At 34.5% G+C, this 18,913-nt stretch overlaps 1 protein-coding gene across 1 annotated transcript; it reads right to left on the bottom strand.

Annotated features, from left to right (window-relative positions):
* Nucleotides 1-2,287: 2,287 nt before the first annotated feature.
* Nucleotides 2,288-11,008, bottom strand: LOC113516862 (trifunctional enzyme subunit alpha, mitochondrial). The gene is made up of 13 exons (XM_026901342.3): nt 10,819-11,008; nt 10,596-10,702; nt 9,596-9,782; nt 8,757-8,949; nt 8,339-8,460; nt 7,937-8,166; nt 7,520-7,699; nt 6,517-6,683; nt 5,715-5,944; nt 4,666-4,858; nt 3,955-4,090; nt 3,297-3,520; nt 2,288-2,815 (listed from the first exon to the last, which is right to left on the bottom strand). Exons 1-13 carry the CDS (start codon nt 10,886-10,888, stop codon nt 2,560-2,562), a joined length of 2,295 nt encoding a protein of 764 aa, XP_026757143.1. The 5' UTR covers nt 10,889-11,008; the 3' UTR covers nt 2,288-2,559.
* Nucleotides 11,009-18,913: the final 7,905 nt, after the last annotated feature.

Raw genomic sequence — 18,913 nt, 5'->3', positions numbered from 1 at the left:
CGTTTAGGTTTATCAAAATTGTTTTTACCAACTTAAAACGTTACTATATAATTACATTATTAAATAGTGAGAAATTATTTTGTGTAAAACTGTTTAATGCTAACTACTTTTTCATTTTTTACACTGTTACTTCAGACATATAACTATTATTAAAATATAAAGACACGCTGAGTCTGTTAACATATGTCTACGTATATTTAATACTCAGTATAAGAATAATAAATAAGAATATCTACATACGTACTTAAAATTACTATAAAAATTACAATCCTTGCTAATTTTTCTATTAATATTCCTCTCTCGTTTTTTTTTTCACCCCAACCTAAGGGTATATAGAAAATGAACATTTCGGAAAATTTGAAGAAAACTAGGCGATTAGTTAATTATATATATTTAAATTTCAAAGATTATGATCCCGGATTGTCTGTTGAATTATCAAATGTTACTACTAATAAATTAAATAAACACGAAAAGTAAAACGAAGTTTTAATTCTCCTATTCACCCCGTTCTACGGTATTTGTGTAATGTAAAGTTGCTTCTTTGATTTTTGTTGAAGATTCGAATCCTGATTCGAGTTTGAGAATTCGGATACGTACTCGAGTATTAGGATGGGTTTTTTTTTAATGGATGATTAATGGAATGGTAACCCCGCCTGCGCTATCGGTATACGCTGGCGGGGCACCAGTGAGGGGTGATAGGTGAATAATGAAAAAAAGCAAGTCAGTTAGCCCATCGTGATGAATACACATGGAACTCAGCACGATGGTTTTCAGAGGGAACCGCGTGGAGGTCGACCTGACACGGTATATTGCTAGCAATGGGACAGGTAGCCCGCATTACTAACGATCCCTTCCCCCCCGTATTAGGATGGGTATTCAAATATTCTATGACTAAGTATTATTGTACATGGACAATACTAAAATCATGTGTAACGTTTGTCACACTTATACTGGTTAAGATTGAGAACACTACGCTCGAAGTTGTCGACGAGTATGAATACCTGGGATAAGTTGTCCGACTTTTTTAACAGGTGAAATTGTTCGACTAGGTAAGTCCAACTTCGATAAATGGGGTGAAGGGAATTGTTAGTAATGAGCAAGCTATTACTAGCAATATACCCTATCAGATCGAGTTTCACGCAGTTTCCAGTCCATACCATCTTGGTTAATTATTTTTGAATTTGTCACGATGGGCCAACTGACCTGCTTTCATCCTCACCTATTATCACTCACTGGTGCCCCGTCAGCGTGTACCGGTAGCATAGATGGGGTAAACATTCCATTAACAGCCACTGAAAAAAAAACTTCTACCGTGAGGTCAATCCTCTCGAGACGAATCCAACTCGATCAGGCAGCGTTCGCAAAATTACGCTGCATCTTTTTATTCAAAATACCTCAGTTTGAAGACAAAGGTACCAGTACGTGTTGCCAGTGATGACCTATGGAACTGAGATATGGTCTGTAGGACCATGTTTCGGTTCGTACGAATCGTGTACGATTGTTCGTATGCAAAAGCTTTAAATTACTCAGCGGGATACAGAGAGGGCTTTTTTTAATGGGTGAAAATGGTATGGTACCCCGCCTGCGCTAACGGGATAAGCTGGCGGAGCACCAATGAAAGGTGATAGATGAGAATGAAAACAGGTCAGTTAGTCCATCATGATGAATTAACAAAAATTTCCAGGGAGAACCGTGAGGTCGACCTGGTTGGGTATATTGCTAGCAATAGGATTCTCAGTCTCCATTACTAACAATCCCTTTCCCCCATATGGAGAGGGCTATGCTCGAAGTCTCTTTGCGTGATAGAATTCGAAACGAGGATATCCACAAGAAAAAAACAAAGTAACCGATATAGACCGAAGGACAAGCAAGCTGAAGTGGTAATGGACTGATCGACACATAGCTTGACAACCGATGGGGAAGACTGGGTTCTTTAGTGGCGAATCTGCACGGGCTAACGCATTGTAGGACGACCCCTCACTAGATGGAGTGACGACCTCGAATGCATTGCAGGGAGTCAGTGGATAGAGGTGGCTCAGGACCATTCCCTATGACAGTCTATGGGAGGATTATGTCCAGAAGTGGATAATTAATGACTGAAATGATGATGATGAAGAGTATTATAATCTTTGTGGTTGTAGGTAAGAAAGAATAAGTTATAAATCTAGACTCAATTATATTTAATGGGACATCAAATATTAAAATACTTGAATGTTATGTCATTAATACTAATTTATTTCTCTATGCTAATAATAAACTATAATGTATGATCATTGAAATACAGATATAATAAAACATAATTTATTAGCAATCTCAGTTACACTATTAATAATAAATAAAAGGACGATCATTCTTCCAACTGACATGCATGATGATATTTAAAATACTTTCACCTAACTAGACCAATTAATTATTCGATTGGGTGGAAGACAAGTACATTTTATTATAATAAATAAAATGCCAAGTTCACTAGAGTACACAAATATAACTTCTTTTTGAGAGCACAAGCTTTATATAAATAACAATATATTATGTAGTAATAAATGAATAAAATATTTTTCAATTTTTGTAAAAGGTCTTACTGCTGTCTTTAGCCATGTCTACAAGAGTTTGAGCTGGCTTAAATGGAGCTCCATAAAGACTTTGGTATTCTTCCATTTTCTTCACTAGTTTGCCAGCACCAAATTGGTCTACCCACCTGAATGGGCCACCAGTAAATGGCGGAAATCCAAGACCGAATACAGCGCCAACATCACCTTCTAATGGACTATGGAGGATTTTTTCTTCTAGTGATAAAACAGCTTCATTCACAAATCTGGAGAAAGAATAGACAATAACAAAATATAATAATATTAATTTGTACGGCATTGTACACCAGTTTCTCTCCCTGGGGCCCTGAACCTCAGCCGACTATGCTTCTGCTGGGGGTTAGTTGCCATCTCTTCTCCTTAAGAGGGGAGATGTGAATCTTGTAGAAATCTAAATAATAATAATAATAATCATCATCATATCAGCTTTTAACTGTCCACTGCTGAACATAAGCCTCCCCTTTAGGGGGTTTTGCCTGTAGTTGCTACGCTTGGCAGGTGGGTTGGCAACTGCAATTAGGCTTTAGAGATATTTTAAAAAGGACACTGGTGCCCATCCCTCGCCTTCCCTTAGTCGAATGTTACGACATCCACAGAAAAAGAAGGGGTGGCCTATTCTATGCCAGGACCACATAACAGAACAAAATACAAATTTGTGACAAAATATACTGTATCATATATTTACTGTGAGTTTGTGTTAACATTTACCTTGACACCATCCTTAATTGTTGATCTTCTACTGTGTTAGCACCACGGGGTTCCAATGAATATTTGTCTTTCAAAAGTTGTACAGCGTCTTGATTTACATCCCTGTTCTTTGTTCCTTTCTCATATACATAAACACCTTTTCCTGACTTTCGGCCCAAAAATCCAGCTTTTACAAAGTCTTGCATAATGCCTAAGTCGCCACCGCTGATACGATCACCAAAGGCCTGTAAGTAATAATCAATTAATCAATTAAAAGTAGTTGCTATCTATATATGTTTGTTTCTCTATTTACTTCTAATCCACACAACATTTTAATATGGGTTTTTAATTTAATTTGATATTTGTTATGGGAAACTTGTATGCACTACATATTGCACCTATGCATATCCACGACGAGTCACTAATTAATAATAAAATAAGCATACATTACGAATTAATATTAAAAAGCAGGCAGCAAGCAGCAAGGTCTTAGACACAACAAATTAATTTTTAAAGATGTTTGAAGTACCGCACATGTGATAATATATTATATGGGTGATTACCTAATTCTTTTGAAATAATTTGTTTACTTTTTATTTTTGTTAAATATTCTCTCTCTTGAGGATATTAATAAGTTTCTTTGAAGTATTATTTATATAGGTATTTATAATTCACAAACCTTAGCAAGATCTACTGCAATATGAGCGCCGACATCAATACCCACTTCATCTGCTAATGTGGCTGCACCAACAGGGAATCCAAATTGTGTGGTCATGTTATCCAGTTCCTTGGGACCTACACCTTCTTGCAGTAACCTTATAAAGTAAAACCAAATAGATTATGCTTAAAAGTTACTTTACAGCTTTGTGTAACATGCCTCTGTGGAGATAACCACTTTATTAATATCTGACGTGAAGCATTAATATATATATACTTATACCTAATAAAAAATAACTTGAACATAATTTTTGTAACACATTCTATATATAAAAGAATTATATTTTTGTATGCAGCACTGTACAAACTGTTAAAAGTTTTGTATGTTTGCTATAAACTGTATTTGTGTTATTAATTTGGTTTGAAGGTACATCCACTCTAGTCATTAAGAGTGGCAGCGCAGCCATTGCAGCTTAGTCACTTCATCATGTTCTTGGTGGTGTGTAAGAGGGCTATTGATTTTATTATCATTCTCAGTAGTAAAAAATAAAGAAAGATTTGTGGTGTTCGTAACGCAACTTAGCATTACCCGATATTCGTTTTTCAAGAGTCATAAGAATTTTTGTATTTAAAACTATATGTCATTCTAGAGTCTAGAATAATATATTTATATAGGTAATTAATTTCACCTTCTTATGATATGAATACAATTTTATTTAGCTTGGTAGTTTACCTTATAGCTTCACTTAACATAGTTGAGAGAATGCGGGTAGTATAAAATCCTGGTCCATCGCCGACGGTAATTACTACTTTGCCTTGACGTAAGCCCACGGCCACGGCCGCAGCGGCTGTGTCGTCGCTTGTTCCTGGGTGGCGAATGATTTCCAATAACTGCATTTTATCCACAGGAGAAAAGTAATGCATGCCTGTAAAAAATTAAATTTTAGTAAAATTAACATCAGTTATCATAAAATTTATCTATAATGGATTTTTAGGATTGAATAATTTTTGAAAAAAGGTTGGTAGTAGTATTTTATTAAATCTATGGGTGTATGTCACATTAGAAAAAGATTAAAAGCATTCATATTGATTAAATTATATAAAAACAAATGCGAAAATATTTAATGTTCCAAACCATAGGTTTTTGAATTAATTAATGTTATGCTCATTAAGAGAGTTCATATCGAATCTTACCGTAGTCTGGCAATGTTTGAATTTTCAATATCAATTGAACAATTTTAATTATTTCTGATCGATTAGTTAGTGTTCTGATAACAAACTTAAATAATAATCATGGAATATGTTGCAAATAAAGTTTTTGTACTTATTTCGTATTTAGTTTCGTGAGTGAATTTTGTCGGCAATAAAGTATTGAATACTTTATTGTTGTCAAAATTCAAATTGCGCATGAGTTTTATAAGGATTTTATTTGCATGATTAACATTTTACTTCATTAACTGAACACTTTTTAATAATTAATCAAAATACTGTGTACGGTATGTTTGTTAATTCGGTTTATGCGCTGAAAATAAATATATTAAGAAAGAAATAATAAAAAATTGCAAATTTTGAAATTATTTTCGAATATTGACAAAAAATTCTGGCGTTGCCAGACTTGGATGTATTGCAATTTATGTCGTTGTGTTATAAATATCGTTTTTTTGTAATAATAAATTATGAGCTTTCACATGTTAAATTGTTACTGCGTTGGTCATATGATACAAAAATTGTTGTCAACTTTTCTAGCAATATTTATTTATCAGTATTTATAAATTTACTTACCAATCACCTTGTCAGGCCTGCTACTTCCAGCGGCGATTTTTGTTATAGGAATAGCACTCGTATTTGTAGCAATAACGCAATGTTTTGGAACAACAGCCTCTAGTTCTTTGATTACTTTGTGTTTAATGTTAATATCTTCAAAAACAGCTTCTATGACACAGTCTACATTCTTAAACTTATTATAGTCTAATGTTGGTTGCAGGCTTGATAAATATCTGTCTTTTTCTAACCTGTAAAATACATTTGTATATCATTTTGCATAGAATTGAATATCATGCAAGTGGAGGAAGTAGCTTTATATGTGAGTATAAACGAACCTAGCATGAAGGTATTTACTACAGTTAAATACAAACTGTATTTGAAATAGACGTATTTTACAAGAAGTTTTCTATAAACTTTAATTGTGACATTATCGCTCGTGTTTGCTTTTCAAGTATCATATCTATTTAAATTTCAATTTACCTTTCAGATAATTGAAAATACCATTAAGTCTTATTGGTATATATTGTTAAAGCTTTTTAGTATTTTAATATTAACACCTGGCTGTTTTTGTATTAATTTACTATTTTCTATATTAAAACTACAATATTATTAAATTTATTTGTTTTCGATTATAAATTTCCTCATATTTGCCAAATAAAATTTGACTAAATATTCTACTGCAATTCCTACTGAATTTCTATATCTTTTCAAGACATCAACAGTTGTTTTGACTTCATCTGGAAGTCTTTTTTAGGGGGCATACAACATTGCATCACAGCATCGCATCTTGTACAAAGAACAGAACACTATATAGACTCACGAAGAGATTCTTTTCCTCTTGACAGCATTAGCTAGCCCATTTTGTATTTGTCCCACTCCTCTGAAGAGACCAGCATTTGTTGCATCTTTTAAGACTACATTGTAACCTTTATCAATAGATACTTGAACAATGCCAGCTCCCATTAAGCCGGCACCTAGGACACCAATCTGTAAAAAATAGTTTATACATTCATTTGAGAAATATTTGAGATATAAAGTAACATTCTCATATGAAAGTATAACAATCTCTTTTTTATGCCTATTTAGAAATTATACTTAGTAAAGTATAGTCGTTTTCGCATAGGTAGTCGAGTGTATATATATATATATGTGTATGAGGAATCGAGCATATTATCACTTGGCTTATACAACACAGTAGGCGAGTAGAGCAGGTGGTGGAACGCAGGTGAGAATGTTTGTGTCATGGGAGTTTCATCGTCACGTTGCATTGCTGCGAGAGTGCGAGACTGCTTGAATTTATTTTCTCGGGCAGTTTTTAATTTGCGATTGTATCGTGTAAAGGGTTATTATAATGTGTATGAAATGCTCAAGGTAACTAACACATTTGATAATGATTATGTATCCGTCTAAATTGTTTTTGCAAATACCATAATGGGTATAGTATTCTTAAGCTATTCTTAAAGGATAGACATGCCATCGCGGACTTTTCTTATAGTCCAATAAAAGAGAAACCATAACACTATAAATTGTATATCTCAAACGGATTGGGGCAGTGTTTATGATGAAAATTTCCAAATAGCTTGAGTCACTCCGACATTTTCAACAATCAAACAATATATATTAGCAAATTTACACAACCTTATCAAATTATACACCTTCCTTGAGAAACACTGTTGATAAATAAAATATGCATAAAAAATCCGTTCAGTATTTTTTGAGATCATCATGAACATACAGATAAACAGATACAGTGGAGGATTTTGTTTTATAATATGTAGTAATTAATATAATACTATAATATGAACACAAGTTAAAAGTCTTACCGTTTTAACATCAACTTGGGATTTGCCAAATCTATTTTTTTTGCATTCCGTCTGTCCTCTAAAAAGACCAAAAAGACCCTTGCTTTGTGGTGTCATCGCTAATTCTCCAAATCCTTGTGCTTCTGCTTCGTAACCTGCAGCTGGACCTTTGTCAACTCCAACTCTTACTACTTCCAGAATCTGTTAAATATGTATAGTTAATAATAAATTATTATTTTCATACAAAGAATGTTAACGGTGCAAATAAACAATCAGTTTTATAATTAGTATAAGCAAAAAGGCAAATTATACTATATAGTATAATGCAATTTAATAAAGGTGTTCATGGATTTTCCAAAAATTCACTAAAGTAAGTCATTAAATTCATAGTAACAAATGACTGGATTATTTGTAAGAGAATTGGTTCGATAAATTAACCTTCAGTGGTGCTGGATAAAGACCGCGGGAAGCCTTCATAACTTGTTCCTTCGCTTTGTTGAAAATGAAATTTTTAACAAAATCAAATTTCATAACATTTGCTGTTATTTTTTCAACTAGACCTTTCTTTGACCTATCTATTTTAATTTTTCCGGAAGCAATATCTCTCGCAATTTGTATGGCAACAGTTTCTAAATACTTCAAGGTGTTATCTTCAGGTAGACCACTGCCTTAAAGAAATTGAACAAAATCAAAGTTAATAAACCATATAAATAAAAATCACAAATAAAAAATATAAATACAAAGTTTGATAGAGAATGCTACTAGCATTTAGTTAATTTTTCATAACATATCTTTTTTAGTCAATAAAATTATTTAAATAAATAATATTAAGATAGGTACCAGGTCCAAGAGGAGACACAAGCAAATCTACTATTCCTAATTTCTTAGCTTTATCAGCTTTCACAGTTTTGCCAGTGAGTGCCAGGTCTAAAGTTGTGGGTACTGAAGTAAGAGCTGGTAATCTGAAAATAACATACATTTAATAGACATATAATAACATGTTTTTAATTTTTATTTTTATAAATGTCTCCATAGTAATCTCTCTCCCACTTGTATTTTCGACATCAAGCTCAAACTAATGTGGTGCTTGCATTATTATGGCTTAGATTAAAGGTTAGTAAGATAGTAAAATTACAAGTTATGAAGACAGTTAACTTAGTGCTCAAGAAATATAATGTCTGCAGATTACTATGAATGTTGAATGGATGTAGATTTAAAAATTCTATGTATCCTACTTTTATTAACAATAAAATTTCACCTCTGTGTGCCTCCACCACCAGGCAAAAGTCCCAGCATTACTTCAGGTAAACCAAATCCAGTCTTTTTGTCTTTGACAGCTATGCGATAATGACAAGCTAAAGCGGTTTCTAAACCGCCACCAAGGCAACTTCCTTGTATTGCTGCCACAAAAGGTTTGCGAGATGCTTCCAGTCTTCGAAATATTTCATGACCTTAAACATCATAGAAGAATAAATTAAACATACATCCTTACAAGTGTGTAAATAAATTAATGACATAAATACTAACATATAAAGGGTTAAAAATAATGATAATATCATTTGATATAATTATCTTTTAATTAACTGGATCATCATAGGAGAGGTCAAGCTGAATGTCATGGTACTCAGTAATTTTGTATTGTATGTGCTTAATAATAACAAATATCCTTATTTATTGATTCTGAGGAGACAATATAGCAATAGTAGTTAGTTTGATTCATTTGTTTAACTGTCACATGAACAACAGTCCAAATGAGAGGCCTAATGCAGGCATAGAGTCCAATTTATATTAGTAGTTTGTGAAATTAATATCAGACAGGGTATATTTTTAATGGCAACTAATATAATATAAAAAAATGAGTTAGATACTCAGGCAGAGCAAAATGTATGTATAGTTATTTTTTAGGATAATTTTGAGTAAGAATATACATTTTAAATCACATTATGCTTTTATATTTGGTTTATAATATATTTTTTATACTTAATAATAATGATAAGCAATTTGACCAAAGAAACATATTTTTTTATTTTTATGTTATTTTATTAACACTCCTGTATTATTTTAGTAGGAATTATATTATTACACATTTTAACATACCTCGTTTTGACAGTGCCACAACTTCATCTTTTGTTTTACATTTTTCAAGCATTGAAATGTCAGCACCAGCTATAAAGCATCCAGGTTTTCCTGATATTATTACAGCAGCTTGAATGGCTGGATTAGATTCAACTTCTCCTAATACTTTACTTACTTCTTCCATCACAGCAGCATTTAGAGAATTTACCTAAAATTATGTTGCTAATAAGTGTCACTTAATCATACTTTTTCCTTATTTCTCAAAATAAGATATGGTGTACTTTAGGAAATAATACCAAGAACATGTTAACTTTTTAAAATGTAATAAAACAATTTATTTTTGTTAAACTTTTAATTTTATTTGTAATACAGGAATTACTAATTTAATAATTATATTGATAAAAGTTATGATTAATATGTTTTTATATACTTATGTACTTTATACCTTATCAGTGTAGTTATGCAATTTATTATTGTAAGTTAAATATGAAGCTAAGACTACTTGTTACATGTTATAATATACCAAGTAATTGTGTCATAATACTAATATTATATGAACATTAAGAAAGATGCTAGAGAGTTACTCAATCACACTTACATGGTTGAACATATTTAAATGAAATTTGATACACAGGCAGATTATACCTTAACTTTAGCACATAGAATATTTTATATACTGGTACAAGCGGAAAACAGCTAATGTACAGATAGTCAACAAATGGCTGTAAATATTTATAGATTTACAGTAATTCTTAATCTTGCTGTCAGAAATATTTTATTTATATTAACAAATTTAGATTACTTATCAACCTCATCAACTTTATTTTTGGACATTCTTTACTGTAACAAGGCCTAATAATACTTTGTTTAAAAAACTTAAATTAACCAGTTTATTTTTTTGGGGATAAAATTGAATTTTGCAGGTTTCTACAGAGACAAACATTTCTTTCTTAGGTTCGAACTTGTATATTAATTTCAAATTTAATTTCAAAATAGAAAAAAAGTAACTATGTTCTGTTACCTTGGCATTTGGACTGTCCAACGTGATAACATAAACGCCATCAACTATCCTACATCTTGTGTGGCCTTCGCCGGCTGCTGATGCTGCATATCCTCTGCTATGTACACCTAAAGAATCAAAAATATGATTTAGAATATTTATTAATATTAATTTATATGATTAATAATTATTTGGAATATTTTAGAAGTTTCAAAGTTAATTATAACACCTGTAACAAATGTACCTGTTATAAGCGATGTGTCCTTACGGTTTCGTAAGAAATTGAGTGCTCGTAGTATTTTAGAACTAGCCATGTTTGTATATTTTTATAAGAAAAAGACACTGAAAACGATTGAATTGAATAATATGAAACCCAGACTTTGAACCTAAACTTTCGTCGAAGATTACGATATCAAAGGGGGTGAAAAAGGAATGCGGGTGGAGACGGGAAGTAATTGGGTACCGAGTGAATGACGTATGAATGACAATTGATTGATGTTTCAAATTATGTAAAAGGCATGGTCTCCGACCTTAGCCTGTTCCAAACGGAACAAACGTACTAAAAAAAATTATGTAAAAGACAGATAATTAACCGTAAACGTATTAAAATAACGCGTCAAATTTGTATTTATGCTAACATGTAAAAATTAGGTTTAACAGTAAATATTATACAATGTTTGGATATATTGTTAATTGTTTGCTGGAATCAAGATGGTAGTTACTTTTGAATATTGCATCTTGTCTGTTAAATTTAATTTTAAATTATATTTTTTTATATTACCTAAAGTGATTAGTCGCTGAATAACAGTGTACCTCTGTGTGGCGATTTAGGAACTAAAATTACTATTATAAATTAGTTCAGTTTTTTTGCCACTAGATAGTAAAGGTGCTGTTTGTCACAGAAAATGTGTTTAACATATTTAGCGATTCAGAAGCAATTATACTATGAAGTACCATTTTTCTGACAATTAGCAATCAGACGAAAAATTATTAACGCAGTATTTCCGGAGGTTATGAGTTGTTTACAATTATAGGGCAAGAAGACAGAGCGAATGTGATTTATAATATCATTACATTGTAGATAATAATTTATATTTTCGAGCTAATCAAAAGCTATTCTGGCATTTATTTTGAACAGCTAAAGGTAAAACAAAGATTCGAAATTGGGTATGATAAGGGATACGGATGGTAATAATAATAATAATTTTCGGGCACAAACTTACGGAGCGCATAGATGAACTGAAGCAGAAGATCGCTGCATGGGGGAAGCGACTCCGACGGTACTCTGAGAGGGTTGAGAGGTATCAACAGAATCGCCTCTTTATGAGTGATCAACGGAAGTTTTATAGGAACTTGGAGCGCCCAAAACTACAGCCCACAGGACAAAGACCCGAAACAGCCAATTTCGTCGCCTTCTGGAGACAGCTGTGGTCTGAACCTGTGGAACATGAGGAGGGCGCATGGATGCACGATGTTGAGGAAGCATGTGCTCGAATAACGCCGATGAACGCCATTGCCATTACGGAGGAAGACGTGGTTGCCGCGATCCGTCGGGCTCCGAACTGGAAAAGTCCGGGAATCGACGGATTGCAGCACTACTGGTTAAAGGCGTTCTCGGCCAGCCATGCGACCTTAGCCGTGCAATTCCAGAGTGCCCTCGAAAACAGGACGCTCCCGAACTTCCTTACAACCGGGATCACTCAATTAGCTCCTAAGACGGACGATACCGCGGATCCATCTAAATATCGCCCCATCACTTGTCTTACGACAATATATAAGACGTTAACATCCGTTCTGAGCGCTAAGATCTCTCGTCATGTGTACGAGAATAAGATCCTATCTAGCGCTCAGAACGGATGCATTCGAAGGAGCTGCTCCTCATTGATGCTGTCGCTGGCCACGTGGTCAAGCGGAACCGTCGGAATTTCTCCGCCGCCTGGATAGATTATAAAAAGGCGTTCGATTCCGTGCCCCATTCATGGCTCCGGAGGATACTCGAGCTGTACAAGATCGACGGTACAGTTCGAGTGTTCTTGGAGGCATGCATGGGGCAAGGACGACGATCCTGACTATCCAGGGCGAGCGATTGACGGATACCGCTGACCGGATAGAGATAAAGAGGGGAATATTCCAGGGCGATTGTTTGAGTCCACTTTTGTTTTGCCTGTCCCTGAATCCACTCAGTACTTTACTGGAGAATTCGGGGACTGGATTTCAGTATCGGAGAGGAGGTACACGAGTGTCTCACCTTCTGTACATGGATGACTTGAAACTGCTAGCTCCGAGCGTCGAACGCCTGACGGAGCTGCTAAATATCGTAAACGATTATAGCAGCTCTATTAGGATGGCGCTCGGAATAGACAAGTGCGCGGTCCCCCATGTGCAGAGGGGACGGGTCACTCAAACTGAAGAGATCGCCACAGATCCCTCTAATATTAAAACCCTCTCCGAGGCTGAAACATACCGGTATCTGGGCATGTCACAAAACATCGGTGTGAAGGAGACGGATATGAAACAGTCAGTCCGCGAGGAATTTTTTGCGCGCCTTACAAGAGTACTGAAAAGTTCTTTGTCGGGCGCCAATAAAATCCGAGCTTATAACGGCTGGGTCATACCCGTACTCCTTTACACTTTTGGCGTGCTCAGATGGTCTCAAACCGATCTCGAAGCCCTGGATCGGAAAGTCCGCACAACTATGACCCTCCATAGAATGCATCACCCGAAATCGTCAGTCATGAGGCTGTATATCCCGCGGAAGGCTGGTGGTCGAGGCTTGTTAAGTGTTAAGACCATGCACAACCGCGAGGTTGACAGCCTCAGGACATATTTTCTGGAGAAAATAGACGAGGGTTTGCATAGAGAGGTCATAGAATGCGACAAAGGATTCACCCCTCTTTCTCTGGCTAAAGAGGACTGGCGAAAACCCGAAGTTTTGGGTACCTCTCAGCGGGAGGCCGTATGGAAAGAGAAGGAGTTGCACGGAAGGTTCTTCAAAGCCCTTCACGGGCCGTACGTAAACACGAAGACCTCCGTGCACTGGCTACAGTTCGGTGATCTCTTCGGAGAGACCGAGGGTTTTGTCTGTGCAATACAGGATCAGGTGGTTAAGACGAACAATTACCGAAAGCACATTCTGAAGGATGGCACTGAGGACATCTGTCGGGCATGTCGCCATCCCGGAGAGTCACTCAGACATGTGCTTTCGGGTTGTTCAGCTCTTGCCAACACTGAGTACTTGCACAGACACAACCAGGTAGCCAAAATACTCCATCAAGAGCTATACGGCCTCGCGAATGAGAGGTTGCCGTAAAAGTACGAGCCCCAGCCGGTCCTCGAAAGCGACAGCGTAAGGCTCTACTGGGACCGATCCATCATCACGGACAGAACCGTTCTTGCGAACAAACCTGATATCGTGGTGATGGATCGGGCACTCTCGAGGGTGTTTTTGGTGGATGTCACCATACCGCATGACGAGAACCTAAAGCCGAAACCGAGAAGAAGAGAAAATATCTCGACCTGGCTCACGAGGTGACCGAAATGTGGGGGTGACATCTACCGAAATCATCCCAATCGTTATGTCGGTGAACGGTCTTATCCCAACCAGTCTGGAACAACATCTCAGACGGTTGGGATTCCGAGGCGGCTCACTCCCGGGAAAGATGCAGAAAGCGGTGCTCTTAGATTCTGCCCGCATTGTACGCCGGTTTCTCTCCCTGGGGCCCTGAACCCCGGCCGACTGTGCTTCTGCCGGGGGTTAGTTGCCATCTCCTCTCCTTAAGAGGGGAGATGAGAATTTTAGTGAAATTTAAAAAATAATAATAAACTCTATTGCGCACAGTAAAGATGTATACAAGGAGTATTTATACAGAACGTGCATATACAAAAGGCGGCCTTATCGCTACAAGCAATCTCTTACAGACAACCTGATGGTAATATAGTCACGGAGCTAAAAACAAGGAATTACATAGAAGAAAAGTAAAATAAAAACTAAATCATGTGGTTGCTTCCTTTCTTCTTATGCAAATATAATTATTAAAGAGGACGAAAGATATACCATCAGGTGCTATTTTTCTTTATTCATAGCAGGTTAGTGTACAGAAAATGTGTATGTAAAATTTTTGTCCATTTAGATTATTATTTTATATATTCGACACAGTTTATGTAGAAAGTATGCAAGTTCTATGTGAATTTAATAGGGTCATATGGCCGTATAACCGAAAAAAATAAATTCTGTTGTTCTGGTGGCGGAAGTCGTCTCCACTTGTATGGTGCACTTTTACATTATATTTTCATAGACTTGCATGCACGCAAGTAGACTGTTATTTGTAATTTGTATTATGTATTATTAATAAGTTAATATTTTGACATATATATAACGATATAAGTAATATGAGACATTCGGTTTTGTTTTGTGTTCATAGCTTAGCACAATTAAATGAATATTGTATACCATATGTGAAAAGTGTGAACAATATTTAAATATTCTAATAGACTAACCGGTGGTTTAATATTATTAAAAGAATAACAAATACAGGAGAGATTTTTATATAATGTTGTTTTTATATTCTGTTCCTTATAATTCTTCTTCTCTGTCCTATTTTCGTGAACGATTTGATTTTCTAGTTTCCCATTGCGTATTCTTTCGTTTGAACTCTTTATCCTCTAAATCCCTTCTCACTCGTCTACGCGCTATAGCGGTTACTATACCCTCCATGCTGCTAGATTGTGGAATTATCTTTTCGTGTCTATTCGTGAGAATCAATCCCTAATTTTTTTTTAAAATAGACTTAAAGAGCATCTTCCATCTTAAAGGATGGTATAAGGCAGGAGGAAGCACCAAAGATACCGATGGGTCGACGTGCAACGGCTTAGCTGATCCCATACGCGAATAGAATATAAGATAAGATTTTCTATCTTTATGAACATATATTTAAAACTATGTATGTACGTAGATATATGTGTATATATGTATACGATTCAATATGAATTAATTAGTTGTGTACAAACTTAAGTTCGTCTAGTTCTTTTGTTTGAAAATTGCCTAAATTGTACACCGCTCTACCCGCTGATATTTGTGCTCATTTCCACTTTGGATTTGCTGGAAGAGAACTCTTTTAGAGTTAAGATGACCAAATGTACAATATTTGATTACTTCTCTCATATTTTTATTTATAAATAGTGTACAATAAAGTATATAAAAATATACAAGATTAAGTTGAAGGAACAAAAAAAAAATAGAGACATACATAGTCATTATAGCAACTAATAGTAAAAAAGCTCTTACTGGATATGCATATAGACAAAACAATAGTCAAATCATATTTTAAGATCAATTGAAACTATTTTCCTAGTTTATATTAAACATTTTTAGAGAAGGAAGAAATGAATATTGGATCAAACAAAAAGAGTTGGGTCAGGTAGTTTTAAACATAAGTAGATGTAAAACTCTCATATATATATATAGTAAAACACTTGTTGCAGCAGCGCCTCCCCCTATTCATCGTATCCATGACGACAGAGCGACCACTGTTCTCCCACCTCCATTCCCACCCTCTTTGGCAGCTCTTCTGAAGTCAAGAGCAGAGAGTGAGCGTGCATAACTGGGGTAATTACACATCTAAAGCTTTCACAGACGATTGTACAGTTAGACTGAAAATTGTAGGTGGAATGATTTTGTGATATCTCTTACAAATTTATTTATTGTTCTAGCGCTCACGACTTTGTTTATTAAGAAAGAAAGAAAGAAATATTTTTATTCAAATAAACTTAGATTTAAACATTTTTGACGAGTAATTTTTTTATTACAGCTCATTCGGAACACAATTCCAGCCATTCCATTCCATTCTTCTTGAACGGACAAGCAACTCAGCTGTTGCTTTAAAAAAAAATAACTATACGTATAAATAATGAATTTGTGTGATTACAAACTACTAAGCAATATCAGATCATAAAATTTAAAATATATAGATTATAATTAAATCATTAAAATAAATCGGTTGCAATGACCAGTCTCTATAGGTAGTACCTGTTCACGAGTATGACGGGTGAGCCGTCATTGCCCTCAACCACAAGGGAACCCAATAACTCGGCCCAACACCTGCTAGGACATTTAAGTGAGCATGACTTACTCAAGGCTCCCAACCACGTCATAACCAAATTTAAATAATTTTATACTAAATAACAGTTGCAGTATCCACACATTACACAGTAAAAGACGTACGTTATTTAATAATAAAATTGCCATATAATCTTAATTTACCAATTTTGACATAATGATCATAACAAAAAATAATATCATCAGCAAATTTAATAAAATAATAATAAAAACAAGTAGATTTTTTTAAATATACTATTATCATTTATAACTTAGATCGATGCACATATAAGTTATTTTTGTTTTAATTTGACTGAGTAGTAGAATTAGGTAACCTATCTGATTAATTAACCCATTCTGTCAAATTTTGTGCTTAGAGTTTGTAGGTGTAAATAGGTTACATACCTAATAAATTCACGGAAAATTATTCCTGCAAATAAGTGTCTTATAAAAATTGCAGTGGCTTTTAATCATATCCGAACAATTACACAAACAATTACCAATTTATTAATTGGTCGTTTCATTTCATTATCTTATTGGCATTGCAGATTTTTGGGGTAGTTATTACATAAGCAATTAGTATAATTTCCCCTTCTATTCAACCCTTGCTCGTTACTTCTAATATAAAGTACCTAAATGTACTAATATTATACACTGATAAGTCTGTAAACATGCTTATTATGGATTTTTTTGTCGTAGTTACAAATGCACTGTATTTATAATTGTATTATGTATGTATCATTTATTTTTCATGCGGGGTAAGCCGCAGGAATTTATCTACTTATGACTAAATACACATTACAAAAATTCTAAACTGAATAAGAATGTATTTATGTTACATTTTTTAATATCATTGAATTAGGCAGGTACGTTGAATTGTTCAGTTCTATTGAATTTTATTGTCGTGTCAGTTTTGTCGATAAAAATATAAATCATTATCTATTGACTTTTTATTTCGATAACTACGGCACTTTTCCAGAGAGTCGGATTTTCTCGAGATGGTGGCATTAAAGGAAATTGATTCAATTCCGGAGAGGACGGGCGCTCGGGCGAATCTCCCCATCCCTCTACCACCGACCTTACCATTTATCACAAAGTCATAACTCGTAACGTGAAGTTGATTTACGAGTAACTATCTTTACTTAAATGATATATATGTTAGTAACACAAAATATTTAACCATTTTATGTTATACAAAATTAACATTATATTGCAAATTGAATTTTAACGCGGATAAAAGTAATATAACATAAGAGGAGACTTTTTAATTAAATTTATCTTTTGGGCACTAATACCTACTGTTGACATGGTTGTGGATTAGTGTATCACTAGGTGTGTGATGTAATAACGATCACTTAAATTTTTAAAAACAGAATTTTCAGTTGTTCTCTTATAGTAATTGCTTCATTCAATAATAAAATTGACTCATACCAAATGTTAAATATGCATTATGCCAGAATTAGTGTATATAAATATTTATAAAATATGTCTTGAATTAATAATAGTAGTAAATGCCTACTGCTGTTAAATAGGTACAATGATATAACACGCGGAAAATTATAACAATTCGATGAAAACCGGACCGGACGTCAATGTTTCATAAATAAAACATATGGGTCTAAATGGCTTGGTTAGATTCTTACTTCCTCCGTATTATCTCTTTTCTTTGTAAAGTAATAGTCAGGGTTGGCCTGAGTTCACTAAGTACCCCGAGTAAATTTTTGAAGGCGCCCTTTGCCGATTTTACGATACAAAGAATGTCACCACCTTTTACCGTGGTGGCTTGTAGTAAAGTATTGATGGTGTCCAAAAGATCCCCTGATTGACAATAAAAAACAATTATCAAGGAGATTTAGTACACTCCTCTGATAGAATTTGATGCGATACTTTAAGATCCTACAGCGTTTTTCTTACATCTCGGCGTCGACATCTCTTATGGTCCTCAGTGCCTTTCATAGATATCGGTGTCCTCAGGAAAAATTACTCAAGTTCCTTCCGAGCAGAACGTCACTGGATGTTCTGTATATCGAATACAATTAATAAAAGCCTATATAATAATAAGTACTTATTCCAAAGGCTCTTTAAGTAACAATCGATTAGAGATAGTATAGTCTCATTTAAATTAAAAAAGAAAACAAGTATAAATACGATATGTTTCTCATTATCAGACTTGCTTGATAGTACAGTATTCTACCTTTGAAAAAGTAGCCTATATACTTCTCCATCCTATATAGTACATGTATAT

The sequence above is a fragment of the Galleria mellonella genome, unplaced genomic scaffold (genome assembly GCF_026898425.1).
Source record: "Galleria mellonella isolate WM207_F2 unplaced genomic scaffold, CSIRO_AGI_GalMel_v1 utg143, whole genome shotgun sequence".
Taxonomy (NCBI): Eukaryota; Metazoa; Arthropoda; class Insecta; order Lepidoptera; family Pyralidae; genus Galleria; species Galleria mellonella.
The sequence above is the reverse complement of the archived record's forward strand: the minus strand, read 5'-3'. Positions and strand labels throughout refer to the sequence as shown.

Coding starts and splice junctions, on each gene's coding strand:
- LOC113516862 (XM_026901342.3), bottom strand. CDS start 10,888: ATGGCTAGTTCTAAAATACTACGAGCACTCAATTTCTTACGAAACCGT. Junction 10,703..10,818: donor GGACACATCGCTTATAACAG/GTACATTTGTTA, acceptor TTGATTCTTTAG/GTGTACATAGCAGAGGATAT. Junction 5,945..6,516: donor AAGAGGAAAAGAATCTCTTC/GTGAGTCTATAT, acceptor TGTATTTTACAG/GTTAGAAAAAGACAGATATT.